Source organism: Elephas maximus, chromosome X (genome assembly GCF_024166365.1).
Source record: "Elephas maximus indicus isolate mEleMax1 chromosome X, mEleMax1 primary haplotype, whole genome shotgun sequence".
NCBI classification, from domain to species: domain Eukaryota; kingdom Metazoa; phylum Chordata; class Mammalia; order Proboscidea; family Elephantidae; genus Elephas; species Elephas maximus.
In genome coordinates, this window is record NC_064846.1 from 169,429,767 (window position 1) to 169,449,323 (window position 19,557).

At 41.7% G+C, this 19,557-nt stretch overlaps 1 protein-coding gene across 5 annotated transcripts in view; it reads left to right on the forward strand.

Moving 5' to 3' along the window:
• MID1 (midline 1) overlaps nucleotides 1-19,557 on the forward strand; it is a 388,197-nt gene that overhangs the window by 252,248 nt on the left and 116,392 nt on the right. For 4 of the 5 annotated variants that reach the window (XM_049873126.1, XM_049873123.1, XM_049873127.1 and 1 more), the window contains one exon: nucleotides 5,961-6,676. In XM_049873126.1, coding sequence (XP_049729083.1) covers nucleotides 6,017-6,676 — 660 coding nt within the window. In that variant the 5' untranslated portion in view covers nucleotides 5,961-6,016. The remainder of the gene's footprint in view (nucleotides 1-5,960; nucleotides 6,677-19,557) is intronic. The other variant, XM_049873128.1, reaches the window with a different exon arrangement.

The following is a 19,557-nucleotide window of genomic DNA, read 5'->3' on the forward strand; positions in this document are numbered from 1 at the left end:
AGTCAACTCTGACTCATGACGACCCCATATGTGTCAGAGTAGAACTGTTTCATAGGATTTTTGCTGGCTAATTTTTCTGAAGTAGACTGCCAGCCCTTTCTTCCAAGGCACCTCTGGATAGACACAAACCTCCAACCTTTTGCTTAGCAGCTGAGAGCGTTATCCATTTGCAGACCATGAGAAAACCCCTAGGCTTGGAAAATTCGCAGGAAGAAGTTGACAGTGGTTGGAGAGGAAAATCAGAAAAGTCGATTTCAATGATACACAGAAGGAGAGAGGGAGGGAAGGAAGGGGGTCAGTGTGAACTCGTTTCCTTCATTATTTCACCCCAAAAAGCATCCATTTATTAATTTTCCGTTTTAAAGAAAATTTCTTGTAACGCTATCGTCCATCTGTTGTGTCCCTGTCGCTGAGGAGCCTCTTGCTTGGGGTCACGATTGGAGAGAGTGCTTGAGGGAATTGTAAGGAATATCTGTGGAAACTCACCCATGGACACACAGCTGATAAGTAGCAGAGCTGGGGAAGGGCCTAGATTGTCTGACCACCTGTCCAGTTCTCCCCTCTCACTCACTATTCCACTGCCTGTTCTAGACTTACCAACTGTGGACAAGCAGCCCTGCCATTCAGTTTCTTGCAGTGAGTACCAAGGCCCTCCCACCAGCCCATAGGATTTACGAGGGCTGGTCTGGTTTGAACTCCTGCTGAGATTTTGAATTTCTAACAAGTTCTCAGGCAATGTTAATGCTGCTGGTTAGGGACCAATTCTGAGAACCACTAGTAGAGCAGTGGGTCTCAAAATTTATTATACATAAGAATCACCTGGGGATCCTGTTAAACTGTAGATTCTGATTCAGTATAACTGGGATGGAAATACAGTTCTTGGCAGGGGTTTGAACCAGAACAAAGCAGTTGGAAGCCCTGGCATTTACCTGACAATGCTATACACATGTGATTTCCTTCCTTTGTAGTGAAGGCTAAGTAGCTCATTCTTTTTCCTTTTTTAAGACATAGAAATTAAATCACTAGAATTAAGGGGGAAAAGAAGATAACATTTTGCACAAAATCTCAGCCCCACCCACTTCTATCTTCTCAGTGAACTGATGATCTTTTAAAGCCCACCTCATACAGTGCTTCCTCAGGAAGCCTTTCTGCCCCATTATAGAGTTAATTATTCCCTGTCTCTCTTTGACATAAGGAGCCCTGGTGGTGCAGCGTTTGTAAGTGCTCGGCTGCTTAACCGAAAGGTCAGCATTTGAACCCACCATCCACCTCATGGGAGACCTGGCGATTTACTCCTATGAAAATTACAGCCTAGGAAACCCCATGTTCTACTCTGTCCTATAGAGTTCCTATGAGTGGGAATCAACTCAACGGCACACAGCGATCTTTGACATATGTCTACCGTTATGTTGCATAGCAATTTGTCCATATTTTATCCCACCTAATGGACCATAGGGGGCAGTGGTGGTTCAGTGGTAGAATCCTCGCCTTCCATGTGGGAGACCCAGGTTCAACTCCCGGCCAATGACCTCATGTACAGCCACCACCTGTCTGTCAAAGGAGGCTTTTGTGTTGCTAGGATGCTGAACAGGTTTTAACGGAGCTTCCAGACTAAGATGAATTAGGAAGGAAAGCCTGGCAACAGTTTGATCCACAGCCAATCATGGGGATGGTGCAGGATTGGGCAGCATTTCGTACCGTTGTGCGTGGGGTGGCCGTGAGTTGGGGCAGACTTGAAGGCAGCTAACAACAACACAACGAACCAGGAGATTGCTGAGGCAGGGTCAGGCATTATCATTATGTGTCCAGGACCAAGCACAGAGTGATGCCCAGATATTTGGTGAGAGAATGAAATGCAGTTTGTCTAATTTTTCAAAAAAGACATTTTAAAGAATGCTAGAAGATAAACTGTGCTAATTGGTGGGGGGGGGGGCAGGAAATGGCACACATGCTTGCAAGCAACATATTGGTGAGTAGTTTAACCAAAAATTATCTATACCATGACGAAATCAGAAGAAAAGTGGGAAAAATGGGGTCTGCTTTTTTTTTATAGCTATTAAGTCAAAATACTTTCTTTTTGACAGCCTACAGGCAAAGGAGTTAGAAAACTGGATAAACTTCACTTTGCATCTAGGTATTTTGTCATCAGTTAGTGCAGTTTACCAACACTCACAGCCTAGACACTTGCACAAAGCATCATGCCAAGCGCTATGGCAGTAAAAGGAAACTATCCAGTTCTGAGCTGCTGCTATTAAGTCATTCTTATGTTAGTTGCCCTGGAGCAGTAGATGCGCATCATTTCCATTGATGTCAGGGTGAAATCCCATCGCATATCATTTCCTGTTAGCGCTCTTGACTTGCACGCGCTTGTCCAAGTCTTGCTCTACTATTGTTGCCGTGGTCACCTGCACAGCATTTCACTCATACCTCTCTGAGAGTGATTGTATTCTGTATTCTGGCTAGCCATACCTGCCTCTGTCCTCTAATATCTGGGTGGGCAATCTAAGATCCACAGGCCACATCCAGCCCAATCCCTGTTTTTGTAAATACGGTTTTAGTAACACACAGCCACACCCATCTGTTTGTGTATTGTTTGTGGTTGTTGCCATGCTACAACAGCAGAGTTGAGTAGTTGTGACCAAGACCTTCTGGCCTGCAAAGCCTAAAATGTCACTGTTTGGCTCCTGGTATACGTTGAGAGATCCTTGAAGATAAGGGCTATGTTTTCTTTTTGATTTCAACTCAAACATCAGTACATTTATTAATTCAGTCAATAGATGTTTGAGTCCTGCTGTTGAAGTCAGTCAACAAATGTTTGAGTCCTACTGTGTGCTAAGTACAGTTCTAGGTGCTGGGGATCCATCCCTCAAAGAGCAAAAAAAAAAAAAAGTCTGCTGTCACAGAGCTTATATTCTGTATCAGAGAGCAAATAGGTCACTGATGAATGGTATGGAGAAAATAAACCTGGACGGGGTGGTAGATTGCAGCGATGGGTGGTGGTCTTATGGGAGCAGGGGTCTTGGTTTTATGTGAGTTCACAGAGAAGGTGACATTGGAACAGAGAGTCATGTGTGTTAGGGGAATGGGCCGTGCTTGGCATGTTTGAGGAATCACGAGGAGGCTCTTTGCCCAGAACAGAACACGCAAGGGGTAGCCTGGGAAGAAGTGAGGTCCCCGGCTGAGCTCATGTTTTCTGGGCTGGTTTTAGTCTTGTGAGTTTCTCTCTAGGTGAGATGAGAAGGGCTTGGAAGGCAGAGCAGAGGGAAGGCAGGCTCTGCCATCATATTTTCTCAGGACCTCTGGCTTTTGAATGAATGCTAGACTATGGGGTTGGGTGGCAAGAGTGGATGGAATCCAGGAGACCAGTTAGAAAGGTCTTGTGATAACCCATGTGAGAGATGGTCTAACTTGGCCCATGATCGTAGAGATGGGGTGGCGAGAATGATCAGATTTGGCCATCTCAAACCATTTCAGTGTCTGACATTGAGTAACCGTCCCTTGAATGAGCAAATAAAATATTGGCACTTCCCTTGGGGATCAGACAGCGGTGATCCATAGGATTTTCATAAGCTGAATTTTAAAAGTAGATTTGCAGGCCTTCTTAGTTTGTCTTAGTCTGGAAGCTCCATTTAAACCTGTTCAGCATCCTAGAAACACACAAGCCTCCACTAACAGACGGGTGGTGGCCGAGCATGGGCTGCATTGGCTGGGAACTGGACCCAGGTCTCACGCATGACAAGTGAGAATTCTACCACTGAGCTAGCACTGCCCCCGATTATAAAGTTCGACCTTTCCATTTCGTCCTGGTCATCTACAGGAAGAGTTGGAAGGGACTAAGTGTGGAGGTTCAGTTTCTTACAACAGCAGCCTTGGGGTTTGCATCACAGGTTTTGGTAAGATGAACGAGCTTTCATATTTCAAATCTCAGCTGCTCCTTCCTCCATTCTAATGTAGTAAATATTAGCAAATGGTTGAAGATCTTTTTTTTTTAATGACAGGCTTCAGTGAAGCCAGGAGCTCTTTAATTTTGAACAGACCCAGCACATACTTTATATTTAATGACCAGTTACCCTTCAGTTGGTAGCCAGATGAGCATCAGATTAACGAAAGCACCACGTGGTCATTTGGAGGGAGGCTATTTCAGAAAGGGTCAAGGTATTATAGAAATCGGTAATTTTGCAAATAAATGAAAGTGTGAATACAAAAAGGTGGATTGTTGGAATCACTAAACATAGCTTCGGATGTGAAGCCGTCTCATAAATTCAGCTGAGAAAACCCCCTGGCAAGTGGCTTGAGCTTGTGCCCACTGCATAAACTGCCCTATTCTCCCACAGCAGCAGTAGGCCGCCTGTAGTATTCCCATCCCTGTTACTGCAGATCTCTGCTAATGGCCTTGAAAGAGAGAAGGTTCAAAGAGGCTTGGTTCCCAGGCCTGCTAATGAGCATGAGACCTCTTCACCCCTAATGAACCCAGGATTGTGTGGGATTCTTGCCCCTGCCGGTTTGGAAGGACAGGCAGGCAAGCGTTCACAAAAGCGTCCAGGTCTTCACAGTGAGGGGAGCGTGCAGCTGGGCCACCCGGGGGCAGCCTGAAGGGAAGCAATGAAGCTGACGGAGGTCGTGCCCGGGCTGCCACGGCTCTGGTGTGAGGCTGGGCCTCCTGCCACCCCAGTCTGTCACTGGCAACAGTGACAAACCCTTGACTGGAGTTTTAGGTCCTTGTAAGCCTCCTTGAAGGCCTTGGTGGTGCAGTGCTTAAGAGCTCGGCTGCTAACCAAAAGGTCGGCAGTTCAAATCCCCCAGCTGCTCCTTGGAAACCCTATGGGGGCAGTTCTACTCTGTCCGATAGGGTCGCTCTGAGTCAGAATCGACTCAACGGCCACAGGTTTTGGTTGGATTGGAAGCCTCCTTGGGGTGATGTAGTTTGCCTAACCTTTCTAAACTGTGATCATTAGCCCATGGGTGCCCACAACCCCTAAGATCCTTGATCTGATTACTGCGATCATTCTAATTAATAAAGTCACCGGTACCCAGGCTCACCATAGCCACTAAAAAGACTCCTAGATATTTTTCTTTGCTTCCTCCTGCCCATCCGCATCCCACTGCTGGATTAAACAATAGAATTATTCAGAAGAGTAACCAACACATGCTAAAAATACTGCCTCTGCCACGATCACCTTTGTGGAAGTCAGTGTTTTTTTCTCGGCGCTGTACTTTGGAAACTGACATCCCAGGTTTAAGCATTATCATTTCCCCCGAAATCGTGCATTTCATTCCACGTGCATTTCGTGCCTGTTTATACACTAACTGCCTTTCCACTGCCCTAAAGCCTGGCTTGATATCGCAGAGTAAAAAGTTCTTAAAACAGATACACATTAGTGGCGATGGTTGCGCAGCGGGAGTGAATGGAATCAATGTCGCTGAACTATAAGTGTAAAAAATATTGAATTGGCAAAAGTTTTGTTAAATAGATTTTTACCACAATAAAAAATTGTATTTTGTTATTTAAAAAATCCCACATGGACATTAATATATATGTTCACACATTCAAAGTTCTGAAGGAATCTATGGCTCATTAATGAATATTTTTGCATTTGCATTTTCAACTTAAAATCTGGGTATGACACAAAAAGATGTGATCGGATACAAATTATGGAAATTACAGTTTTGATAACGTGCCGGTTTGGAGTAAGACCTTTTAAAAAACACAATTGCAAAAAAAAAGAAAAATTACTATTTTCAGTGTCTTGAACTTGAGAAAATGTGAGCTGGTGTGCTGGCGTGGGGTGTTTTTTTCCCTCCTTATGTTCCCAGTGAATAGAAAGAGAATTACTTGGAATGTACACCAGGCCCCCCTCCGGTGACCTGGCGTTTGGAGTGATTCGCAGAGGCAGGCAAAGCTGACAGCCCCCCATGGCTGACCCCTGCATGCCTAATCAGATCTCCCGTTCTGTTTCCAGATAGCTGATCAGCTTCCTGGGATTTTGCTGATGACACAGGAGAGCTTCGCCTGAAGATGGAAACACTGGAGTCGGAACTGACCTGCCCTATTTGTCTGGAGCTCTTTGAGGACCCTCTCCTGCTGCCCTGCGCACACAGCCTCTGCTTCAACTGCGCCCACCGCATCCTCGTGTCACATTGCGCCACCAACGAGCCTGTGGAGTCCATCACCGCCTTCCAGTGCCCCACCTGCCGGCATGTCATCACCCTCAGCCAGCGAGGTCTAGACGGGCTCAAGCGCAACGTCACCCTGCAGAACATCATTGACAGGTTCCAGAAGGCGTCAGTGAGCGGGCCCAATTCCCCCAGCGAGACCCGCCGGGAGCGGGCATTTGACGCCAACACCATGACCTCCACCGAGAAAGTTCTCTGCCAGTTCTGTGACCAGGAGCCCGCCCAGGATGCTGTGAAGACCTGTGTCACTTGCGAAGTGTCCTACTGTGATGAGTGCCTGAAAGCCACTCACCCAAATAAGAAGCCCTTTACAGGCCACCGTCTGATTGAACCCATTCCAGACTCCCACATTCGGGGCCTGATGTGTCTGGAGCACGAGGAGGAGAAGGTGAATATGTACTGTGTGACTGATGACCAGTTAATCTGTGCCTTGTGTAAGCTGGTTGGGCGGCACCGCGATCATCAGGTGGCAGCTTTGAGTGAGCGCTATGACAAATTGAAGGTTAGTCCGACCCGCCTTAAGCCAACCCCTTTCTGCCAATAAATGTCATGGGAATCAAAAGTGTATATTCACTGCTAGCTACATGGCCGGTGAAGGTTTTCCCTTCACCTTTGTTATCTGATTCGTTTTAGCATGTTTTTGGCAGCCTATAAATGTTACACAATAAGGCTATCTTGTAAAAGTTGACTGCTGCTTGTAATTTTAGCGTTGTCAAGGTGAGGGCGAAGTCTGAAACTCTGGCTCCGTTTCAATCCCTGCTGCCTCTTTCTGAGAGTGAGAGAGAGAGAATGAACAAGAAAGGCTGGCAGACAAAATCTAAAATCTGGCTTTGGGCATTTGTTTTCCTCACTCATCAGGAAAAACTAATTTCCCTCGCATTGTACCTGTATCTAGTTACTGCACAAACAAAAGAAGAGAATGAGGAATATCTGTAGCAAATGTGGGGTTTTAGGAGACATGGGACCTCTTATGCCTTGTGTAAATGATATCCGCTTATTGGTGAACTAAGATCTCCGGCCATCTCAGGTTTCACGAAAGAATTTCTTTTCGCCTAGTCTCTTTATCCAGTAAGGTTACAGGCAAGACTGTTTGAACTTCACTTTTAATGTGAAATTATTATTAACTTAACTCTAGCCCGGGGTATAATAATTAATACAACTCTATGTCAAATAAAAAACCACTCTCTAAAGGTGGATAGAATGCGCCAGGGAAGAACTAACAAGCCACGTCTCCAGCTGGCTGTTCAACCGCAGGCGACTGTGGGTGTAATTATTGAAAACTCAGCTGAGAGAGTTTGCCTCTGATAGCAAGAGACCGTGTTCACCAGCTCATTTTAGATCATGGGACACCAATGAAAAGGAAAGGAAATATATATTAAAAGTTTTAAGTAAATATACATTGAAGTCCTTCCTCTCAGGAAAGATAGACACCATGTTGTTGCGCAAACAGCAAATGACTTGGACAAAAGAGTAGTACCACTCAGAGACAATCGTCACCTTCAACAAATGGTTCCTATCACTTCTTCTTCACACTAATGGGGGGCTGTGTTTACTTGGACCACGTTGTTTATTTTGGGATGTGGGATTAACAGAGCCCATCTGGGATTCCGCATGGCTATTTCATGATGTGCTGAAGGAAGTAGACATGCTGGACGCGAACCCCTGCTTCTAAGTGTCAGTTGGGGAACAAAAGCAACTCCCGGGCAGTACAGCTCACTGAAGGTGTCCAAAGAGCGACAGGGGCAAATCCATCTGTAAACCAGGTAGAGAAGGTTAAACTCAAGGATTGAGGCGATACAGACAACGGAAGACACTGACCACTTTTGTAGCGCAGTACATAGCAGTCGTTCCAGAAAGTGACACTAAAGGTCATAACAGAGGTGATGCCTGGATGGATGAGTTGTGTCTTCAAAACAAATTCTTCAGAAATTGATATGGCTCTCAATTTTTAGAAACCAAGATAATCTTTGTTTTTTCTTCTTTTTTGTGGAGTTGGGGAGTATTTAGGATGCTTGATGGGGGTGTTCGATTTTTGTTTTCCCAAAAACAAAAAATAAAAACCCATGCAAGACCGTTCTTTTTTTTTTTTTCTTTATCCAAAATGTTCCTTTGATTGGACTAACATTATTGCCTTTTAATGATTTGTCTGTTAAAACACCATAATGAGCCTCGATATTCAGCAATCTCCAGCCTTGAGATTTCAATCCGAGAATCAAGATCTGCTCATTACCTGTGCAGTGTCACGGTGGAGTTATTAATTCTTTAAAGAGCATCCCCAAATATATGGGGAGATCTTGTCATGCTCCAGCCCTCCTTGTGATGATAATGCAATGCTTCAGTTAAGCCCTGCTCACCGGTCTAATCAAGGCCCTGGGTTAGCCGTCCCTGGTTCTATCACAGGCAGGACCTGACAATTAACTGTATAGCGTATTTTATTTTCTAATTACAGAAATTGAAGCATATAAACAGCACCCAGTACACCAATGCGTGTTTACAGCCGTTCAGATAAATACACTTCATTTATTTATAGCCATTCAACCACATGTGCTTATGAGCATTGGAACAATTAACATACTGGCAGAGTATGTTTATTCCAAAACATGCCGTTTCTGTCAGAATAAAAAAAAAATCACTAAAAGTATATGACGCTCGGGTGTCTATATTTCAGTGATCACATATTTGTGAGCATATGGACTTGCCTGTTATGTTATTGTTATTCCTTGCTATTGTAACTTAAGTACAATATAAACATGGAATTTTGAAGGAAGCAATAGCATACCAGGGAAATATATTTTTGTTAATTATTACTTTGACCTTAAAAAAAAAAAATGTGTTGTGTGTGTGTATTTTTCTGAGGCTCAACCGCCTTGAGTAGATAGGGATTTGAGATGATGTGGGGCAAAATAGAGCCTGGAGAAATTTGAGGATGCTTTCATCAATAAGATGATCGGTTTGTCTTAGTTTATTTGCATGTGTAAGGACACAGGTGCCTCCTGTTTTTGTCTTTCTGTTAGGAAAAGTCCATTATATGAAGAGGACAATTCAACAATAATTTTGAAGAATAATTGTGCCTTGCAATAATGCTAAGCTTTGGGAGGTATTTTTACTCCTCTTAGATTTCAGCAATATGGTGTTTATAAAAAGAATTGGAATACACTTTTTTAGACATTACAATTTTTTTCTCAATACAAAAGAAAAAAGTACATAAAAAGGACAACATATGGTATTCATGCCAATAAAATCGTCCACATGATCTGAAGTGGTGTCTTGTCAGAAATCTAATGTTTTCAGAGACTATGCATTGGGAAACACTTATAAAATAGTGAAGCAAAGAGAAAACAGCTAGCATTTCCCCAAAAATATTTTAACCAAAAAGAGAAAAGTTCTCCTGCCAAATGCAAAAGTCTCTAAATGTATCACAAAACAGGCCCCCCCCCCCTTTTTTTTTAAATGTCATTTTAATCTAATTTTAAGAAGCCTCTCTCTCAGTCCTCCAAACTTGGATTCAGAGTTTTGGTTTGTGAGCCACAGTGTTGTCGTTAGGTGCCATTGAGTCGGTTCTGACTCACAGCGACCTCGTACAACAGAACGAAACACTGCCCAGTCCTGCGCCATCCTCAAAATCATTGGTGTGTTTGAGCCCGTTGTTGTAGCCACTGTGTCGGTCCATCTCGTTGACGGGCTTCCTCCTTTTCACTGATCCTCTACTTTACCAAGCATGATATCCTCCTCCAGGGACTAGTCTCTCCTGCTAACATGTCTGAAGTACATGAGACAAAGTCTTCCCATCCTTGCTTGTATGGAGCGTTCTGGCTGTACTTCTTTCAAGACAGATTTGTTCATTCTTCTGGCAGTCCATGCTATAGTGAATATTCTTCGCCAACACCATAATTCAAAGGCATCATTTCTTCTTTGGTCTTCCATATTCATCGTCCAACTTTTGCATGTATGTGAGTTGATTGAAAATACCATAGCTTGGGTCAGGGGCACCTTAGTTCTCAAAGTGTCATCTTTGCTTTTTAACACTTTAAAGAAATAAATCTTTTGCAGCAGGTTTGCCCAATGTAATAATATGTCGTTTGATTTCTTGACTGCTGCTTCCATGGGCGTTGATTGTGGATCCAAGTAAAATGAAATCCTCGACAACTTCAATCTTTTCTCTGTATATCGTGATGTTGCTTATTGGTCCAGTTGTGAGGATTTTTGTTTTCTTTATGTTGAGGTGTAATCCATACTAAAGGCTGTGGTCTTTGATCTTCATCAGTAAGTGCCTCAAGTCCTCTTCACCTTCAGCAAGCAAGGTTGTGTCATCTGCATAATGCAGGTTATTAATGAGTCCCGTCCTCCAATCCTGATGCCCTATTCTTCTTCACATAGTCCAGCTTCTTAGATCATTTGCTCAGCATACAGATTGAATAAGTATGGTGAAAGGATACGACGCTTATGCACACCTCTCCCTATTTTCAACCACTCACTATCCTCTTGATCTATTCAAAAGACTGCCTCTTGGCCTATGTACAAGTTCCTCATGAGCACAATTAAGTGTTCTGGAATTCCCATTTTTCACCATATTATCCATAATTTGTTATGATCCACATAGTCGAATGCTTTAGCATGGTCAATAAAACACAGGTAAACATCTTTTTGGTATTCTCTGCTTTCAGCCAAGATCCACCTGACATCAGCAGAGATATCCCTCGTTCCATGTCCTCTTCTGAATCTGGCTTGAATTTCTGGCAGTTCCCTGTCGATGTACTGCTGTAATCACTTTTGAATGCTCTTTAGCATAATTTTACTTGCATATGATATTAATGATATTATTTGATAATTTCCGAGTTCTTTTGGATCACTTGTTTTGAAATAGGCACGTGTATATGGATCTCTTCTAGTCGGTTGGCCAGGTAGCTTTCTTCCAAATTTCTTGGCATAGATGAGTGAGCAATTCCAGCATTGCCTCCTTTTGCTAAAACATCTCAATTGGTATTCCATCAATTCCTGGAGCCTTGTTTTTTGCTAATGCCTCCAGTGCAGCTTGGATTTCTTCCTCCAGTACCACAGGTTCTTGATCATGTGCTACCTCCTGAAATGGTTGGATATCGACCAGTTCTTTTTAGTACAGTGACTCTGTGTATTCCGTCTATCTTCTTTTGATGCTTCCTGCATCATTCAGTTTTTTGCTCATAGAATCCCTCAGTGTTGCAACTTGAGGCTTGAATTTTTTCATCAGCTCTTTAAACTTGAGAAATGCCAAGCGTGTTCTTACCTTTTGGTTTTCTATCTCCAGGTCCTTGCACATTTCACTATAATTTTTTACTTTGTCTTCTAGAGCCGCCCTTTGAAATCTTCTGTTAAGCTCTTTTACTTCATCATTTCTTCCTTTCACTTTAGCTACTCGATGTTGAAAAGCAAGTTTCAGAGTCTCTTCTGACATCCATTTTGGTCTTTTCTTTCGTTTCCTTTCTTTTTAATGACCTTTTGCTTTCTTCGTGTATGTTGTTTTTGACGTCATCCCACAATTGACCTGGTATTTGGTCTTTAGTGTTCAGTGTGTCAAATCTATTCTTGAGATGGTCTCTAAATTCAGGTGGGATATACTCAAGGTTGTACTTTGGCTCTCATGGACTTGTTTTAATTTCCTTCAACTTGAACTTATATATGAGCAATTGATAGTCTATTCTCCAGTTGGCCCCTGGCCTTGCTCTAATTACATTGAGCTTCTCCATTGTCTCTTTGCACAGATGTAGTCAATTTGATTCCTGTGTATTCCATCTGGTGAGGTGTACGAGTATAGTCACCATTTATGTTGTTGAAAAAAGGTATTTGCAATGAAGAAGTCATTGGTCTTGCAGAATTCTATCATGTGATCTTCCGCTTTGTTTCTATCACCAAGACCGTATTTTCCATCTACAGATTCTTTGTTTCCAACTTTTGCATTCCAATCACCAGTAATTATCAATGCATCTGGATTACATGTTTGACCGATTTCAGACTGCAGAAGTTGATAAAACTCCTCAATTTCTTCATTTTTGGCCTTAGTGCATAAATTTGAGTGATATTTGTATTAATTGGTCTTGTAGGCGTATGGATATTATTCTGTTACTGACAGCCTTGTATTTCAGGATAGATTTTGAAATGTTCTTTTTGACTATGAATGAGATGCCATTCCTCTTCAATTTGTCACACCTGGAATAGTAGACCATGTGATTGTCAGATTCAAAATAGCCAATACCAGTCCGTTCTAGCTCACTAATGCCTAGGATATCAATCTTCAAGCATTCCATTTCATTATTGACAATTTCCAATTTTCTTTGATTCATACTTCATACATTCCACGTTCCGACTATTAATGGATGTTTTCAGCTCTTCTCATTTTGAGTCATGCCACATCAGCAAATGAAGGTCTGGAAAGCTTTACTCCATGCACGTCATTAATGTCGACTCTACTTTGAGGCTCCTTGGAAGTGAGGTTGGTGGGACTTCATCTCATGTACTTTGGACATGTTATCAGGAGGGACCAGTCCCTGGAAAAGGACATCATGCTTGATAAAATAAAAGGTCAGTGAAAAAAGGAAGTCCCTCAATGAGATGAATTCACACAGTGGCTGCAACAATGGGCTCAAGTATATCAATAATTGTGGGGACGGCACAGGACTGGGCAGTGTTTTGTTCTGTTGTGCGTAGGGTCACTATCAGTCAGAACCAATTCGACGGCACCTAACAATAACAATGACTACTTTGAGGAGCCGGTTCTTCCCCAGTTGTATTTTCAGTGCCTTCCAACGTACAGGGGTCATCTTCGGCACAATATCAGATAATATTCTGCTGCTATCTGTAAGGATTTCACTTTTCAATTTTTTTAGAAATAGATTGCCAGGTCCTTTTTCCCAGACTGCCTTAACCTGGAAGCTCTGCCGAAATCTGTCCACTATGGGTGACCCTGTTGGTATTTAACACACTGGTGGCATAGCTTCCATCATCACAGCAACAAGCAAGGCAGCACTTGTACGACAAACCATCAGACAAGTGGTAGACATAACACAGTAGTGAATTTAATATAATGCATTCTTCAGTTGTAATGGAATTACAGTGTCATTATTCCTTTGTCCGTTCCAGCATACTGTGTTGGAGCTCGTGTTTCTTTTCCCTCGTTCCACCTATAAAAATATGCAAACTAAGAAAAAGTGGCCTTTCCTTGCCCTTCAGTTCCAGCATAGCTATTCTGACTCTAAACCTTGGCCGAAGGGAGTTTATTTGTGTAACGGGTGTTTCAGTGGATTATCCCATGACAATTTTTTAATAGTTTGATAAAGCTTCCAGTTAAAACTCAACTTTCTTATATAGCCCTTCTCATCTGAGAGTGAAGACATGGAATTTAACTCTTGGGTTTTAATTTATAGATTGTCTCGTATTCTGTATTTTCAATAGTCTCATACTTTATTTATTTGCAATTAGGAGAATTGGAAAGAGAGCTAGATGCCTTTATTTTTTCCTTAGAATTTCTAAAACGTGTTTCTTCTTTGAAAATATTAGCTAGCACAGGGTGGTCTCCAGTGAGAGTGTATGTGCGTACATACACATACAACACATGTGCGCGTACATATACACATGTGTACATACATATATTATTTATTTTAATATTAGACACTTGCTCAACCTAAATTATATGGAAGCAAATTCAAGTGACCAGTATTTCACTGGGGATATTTCATTCTTGAGGCAAGAGGTGACAACAAATGTAGCAAAAAAAAAAAAAACACTCCTTGCCATCGAGTCAATTTCGACTCATAGCGACCTTATAGGAGAAAGTAGAACAGGGTTTCCAAGGAGCGCCTGGTGGATTTGAACTGCTGACCTTTTGGTTAGCATCCATAGCTCTTAACCGCTACACCACCACAGTTTCCAAATATATCAAAAATCACTATATTCCAGTGGTTACTAGCCCAAGAGACAGAAAGGGCCACATAAACCAAAGACTCCATCAGCCTGAGAATGGAAGAACTAGATGGTGCCTGGCTACCACCAATCACTGCCTTGACAGGGAATACAACAGAGAATCCCTGAGGGAACAGGAGAATAGTGAGATGCAGATCTCAAATTCTCATAAAAAGACCAGGCTTAATGGTCTGACTGAGACTAGAGGGACCCTGGAGGTCATAGTCCCTGAACCATTTGTTAGCCCCAGATTGTAACCATTCCCAAAGCCGACTCTCCAGACAGGGATTGGACTGGACTATAAAACAGACAATGATGACTCAAGTGGGCAACTCCTTTCTGGAGGCGAGATGAAAAGGAAGAAGGGGACAGGAGCTGGTTGAATGGACACAGGGAATACAGACAGGGTGGAGAGGAGGAATGTGCTGTCTCATTAGGGGGAGAGCAGCTGGGAGTACATGTAACTTTTTGAATGAGAGACTGACTTGATTTGTAAACTTTCACTTAAAGCACAATAAATTAATTGATTAATTAAAAAAAACCTATATTCCCATTTCCCAATATATTTTTTCTATTCCTTGAATATTTGGTAGAATTCGGTTTTGGATTTAGCATGACTTCTGTGGGAAGAGTTTTAACTACTGATTCAATTTATTTAATGGAAAATATTCAGATTTCCTATTTCTTCTAAGTCAATCTTGGTCATTTATATTTTTCTAGGAATTTTTCTATTTTATCTTTTTTTCAGTCAGTATTATAGCTAATGAATTGTCATTTTCTCTTACATTTTAAGTTTTTGTATGTCCTTTTATGGCCCCTTTTCATTCCAAATATTGTTTATATGCCTTCTCTCTCTCTTTTTTAATCAATTTTGTCATAGGTTTGTCTTTTTTTTTTTTTTAATTGGCCACGACAAAGATCAGACTTTTCACTGGGTTGTTCCTGTTTATTGAATCTTAATTGTATGTCCATTCTTATCCTGATTTCTTTCCTCTAACTATCTCTAGGTTAATTCTGTTGCCCTTTTCCTAACTTTTCAAGATGGTGGCTTAACTCATTCATTTTGAAATATTTTTCTTTTCTAATACAGGCTTTAAGGCTATGAACTTCACTACACATTTCACTGTCTTAGCCACATCCTCCAAGTTTCTTATTTGTAGTTTTTTTTTTTCCATTATCATCAATCCTAAGTGTTTCTTAATTGTGATTATTGTTTTTTCTTGACCCATGAATTATTTAGCTGTTTGTTTTTAAGCTCCAAACTTAGGTTTTTGTTTTTGTTTTTAAATTGTGCCTTTCTGTTACTGATTTCTAGTTTTGATGCCTTATGATCAGGGCCCAGTACATACATTCTAGGCCTAGTGCATACTCAATTCTTGTCAATATTCCATATGGGCTTAAGACAAATGGACATGTTCTCGTTTATGGATGCAGTATTCCATATTAACCATTAGAATAAAGTTGTTTATTATGTGTTCAAATCTTCCATAAGTCACTGATTTTTTAGGTGGTCTGATCAATCACTTACTAGGAGATATACACAGAAGTCTTCCTCTAAGATAGTGAAATTTCCCAGTTCTCATATCTCGGTCATTTTTCTTCCTTTATGACTTTTAAAGCTATGTTTGTTTTTTTTTTTTTAATTTTTATTGTGCTTTAAGTGGAAGTTTACAAATCAGGTCAGTCTCTCATATAAAAACTTATATACATCTTGCTACATACTCCCAGTTGCTCTCCCCCTAATGAGACAGCCCGCTCCCTCCCTCCACTCTCTCTTTTCCTGTCCATTTCGCCAGCTTCTAACCCCCTCCACCCTCTCATCTCCCCTCCAGGCAGGAGATGCCAACATAGTCTCAAGTGTCGACCTGATCCAAGAAGCTCACTCCTCACCAGCATCCCTCTCCAACCCATTGTCCAGTCCAATCCATGTCTGAAGAGTTGGCTTTGGGAATGGTTCTGGTCCTGGGCCAACAGAAGGTTTGGGGACCATGACCACCAGGGTCCTTCTAGTCTCAGTCAGACTATTAAGTCTGGTCTTTTTATGAGAATTTGGGGTCTGCATCCCACTGCTCTCCTGCTGCCTCAGGGATTCTCTGTCGTGTTCCCTGTCAGGACAGTCATCGGTTGTAGCTGGGCACCACCTAGCTCTTCAGGTCTCAGGCTGATGTAGTCTTTGATTTATGTGGCCCTTTGTGTCTCTTGGGCTTGTAATTACCTTGGGTCCTTGGTGTTCTTCATTCTCCTTTGATCCAGGTGGGTTGAGACCAATTGATACATCTTAGATGGCCGCTTGCTAGCATTTAAGACCCCAGACGCCTCTCTCCAAGGAGGGATGCAGAATGTTTTCTTAATAGATTTTATTATGCCAATTGACTTAGATGTCCCCTGAAACCATGGTCCCCAACCCCCCTGCCCTGCCCCTGCTACACTGGCCTTCGAAGCATTCAGTTTATTCCAGAAGCTTCTTTGCTTTTGGTTTAGTCCAGTTGTGCTGCCCTTGCCTGTATTGTGTGTTGACTTACCCGTCACCTAAAGTAGTTCTCATCTACTATCTAATTAGTGAATGCCCCTCTCCCACCCTCCTTCCCTCCCCCATCTTGTAACCAGTAAAGAATGTTTTCTACTCTGTTTAAACTATTTCTTGAGTTCTTATAATAGTGGTCTTATACAATACTTGTCCTTTTGCAACTGACTAATTTCACTCAGCATAGTGTGTTCCAGATTCCTCCATGTTATGAAATGTTTCACAGATTCATCACTGTTCTTTATCGATGCGTAGTATTCCATTGTGTGAATATACCATAATCTATTTGTCCATTCATCTGTTGATGGGCACCTTGGTTGCTTCCATGTTTTTGCTATTGTAAACAGTGCTGCACTGAACATGGGTGTGCATATATCTGTTTGTGTAAAGGCTCTTATTTCTCTAGGATATATTCCAAGGAGTGGGATTGCTGGATCGTATGGTAGTTCTATTTCTAGCTTTTTAAGGAAGCACCAAATTGATTTCCAAAGTGGTTTACCATTTGACATTCCCACCAGCAGTGAAGAAGTGTTCCAACCTCTCCACAGCCTCTCCAACGTTTATTATTTTGTGCTTTTTGGATTAATGCCAGCCTTGTTGGAGTGAGATGGAATCTCATTGTAGTTTTGAATTGCATTTCTCTAATGGCTAATGATTGTGAGCATTTCCTCATGTGTCTATTAGCTACCTGAATGTCTTCTTTAGTGAAGTGTCTGTTCATATCTTTTGCCCATTTTTTAATTGGGTTATTTGTCTTTTTGCAGTTGAGTTTTTGCTGTATCATGTAGATTTTAGAGATCAGGCGCTGATCAAAAATGTCATAGCTAAAAACTTTTTCCCGGTCTATAGGTAGTCTTTTTACTCTTTTGGCGAAGTCTTTGGATGAGCATAGGTGTTTGATTTTTAGGAGCTCCCAGTTTTTTCAAAGCTATGTTTTTAAGTACATGCAAGTTCAGAACTTTATCTCTTTTTGGTGAATTCAACCTTTTATCAATATTTGTGATACTTTTTTCCATAGAGTCTATTTTGGCAGATACTATAATCACTGTCTAGTTTCAGAGCTGGCTGTGAGGAGTATTAATATTTACTGGGTATGTGATTCTGTTCTTTTATCCTGTGACTTTTTATTTTAGGTGTGTCTCTTATTAATATCAAACAGCTGGATATCAAGTAGTTTTTTTTAATCTATTCTGACAGAATTTGTTTTTTAACTGGATTGTATAATCCATTTATATTGATTGTGAACACAGATACATCTGGATGCTTTTCAGCTATTTTAGTTTTTTTCGTTGTCCAGCCTTGAAAATATTTTTTTTCTCTCTCTCTCTTGCCTTTTCCAACTCATGGTGACCCCATGTGTGTCAGAGTAGAACTGTGCTCCAAATGCTTTTCAGTAGCTGATTTTTTCGGAAGTACATTGCCAGGCCTTTGTTTAGGGTGCCGCTGGATGGACTCAAACCTCCAGCCTTTCAGCTAGCAGCTGAGCATATTAACCATTTGCATCACCCAGGAACTCCTTTCTCAAACTAGTTCACAATAATTTCAGGTAAAATTCTAATCTAAAATGTAGACATACCATATGACTGTTCACCATGTGTGATGGTAAGGTTGTGTGTCAGCTTGGCTGGGCCATGATTCTCAGTGGTTTCCCTCTTATGATGTAGTTTGGCAGTTAATACAATGATGTAGTTAGTCATCCTCCATTTTGTGATCTGATGTGAGCAGCCAATCAGTTGAAAAGGGAGTTTCTTTGGGGGTGTGCCATGCATCCAATATATATACAGACGTTCTGGCAAAGCTTGTTTGCTCTGGATCCTGCATCTGGCTTGTCATCATCTGACCTCCAGTTCTTGGGACTTGAGCCAGTGGCCTGCCATATTGCCTGCCGATCTTGGGATTCACCAGCCTCTGCAGCCTGTGAGCCAGCAGCCTGCCATCTTACCTGTCAATCTTGGGTTCATCAGCCACTGCAGCTATGCACGTCAGGAGAAGCCTCTAGCCTGATGCCTGATCTATGGACTTGGAACTTGCAAGCTTCTACAACCGCGTGAGCCATTTCCTTGAGATAAATCTCTCTCCGTCTCTCTCTCTCTCTCTCTATGCACTTCATTGGTTTTGCTTCTCTAGAGAAGCCAGCCTAAGACACCATGCAATGCTATTGGGATATATGAATAAATCATACGTATGTCTTCTAAAAGATTTCTAAAATGCTTTGGTGATATGAGATCTCACCAGTACCATTTGGCCCTTCCAAAATGCAATTCTGCCTGTGTTTATTTCACAGGAACATTTCTTTAGCCTGCAATACATGTTTTTATACAAGTCCTATGGGGTGAAAATAAAGTTTTTAAATATTTGTAAAATACATTAAAACTATATTTTAGTTTTTTTTTTTTAATATTTATGGTATACCAAGTAAAAGAGAGCATCTCCAGAGATGTGTTCTTAACAGTAAGCTCAAGGTTGTATCCTTCTGCCTCCCCCTCTTCTCACCTGACTGTTGTGTCTGATGAGGCCCCTTGCCCCTCCTTTGCCTGCAGAGAGGAATGTATTATTACTTGATGATTTATTATTGGTGGAATCATTTTTGATAAGCTCAGAGAGCTCCAGAAAATGCACAGACAAATACACAAGGTGCCTCTTAGTCATGTGGCTGTGTAAACAAATGTAATTCTTGGGCCCGTTCCTTAATCTTCCTGTGTTGTGTTTACTTGTCTGTAAAACAGGACTCATAATGTACTTACTTGCACAGAAAGCTGGGAGGACAAAATCGAATGTCTCCTGAAAACACTTAACGTCATGCCAGGTACAGAGTAATCCTGCAACCTGTGTTAGAACTGCTGTTATCAACTGGGGGCAGAACAGCGTTGTGCTTAAGTGTGTGGACTTTGCAAATTATTTTTTAATAACCACCGCTATTATCCGCG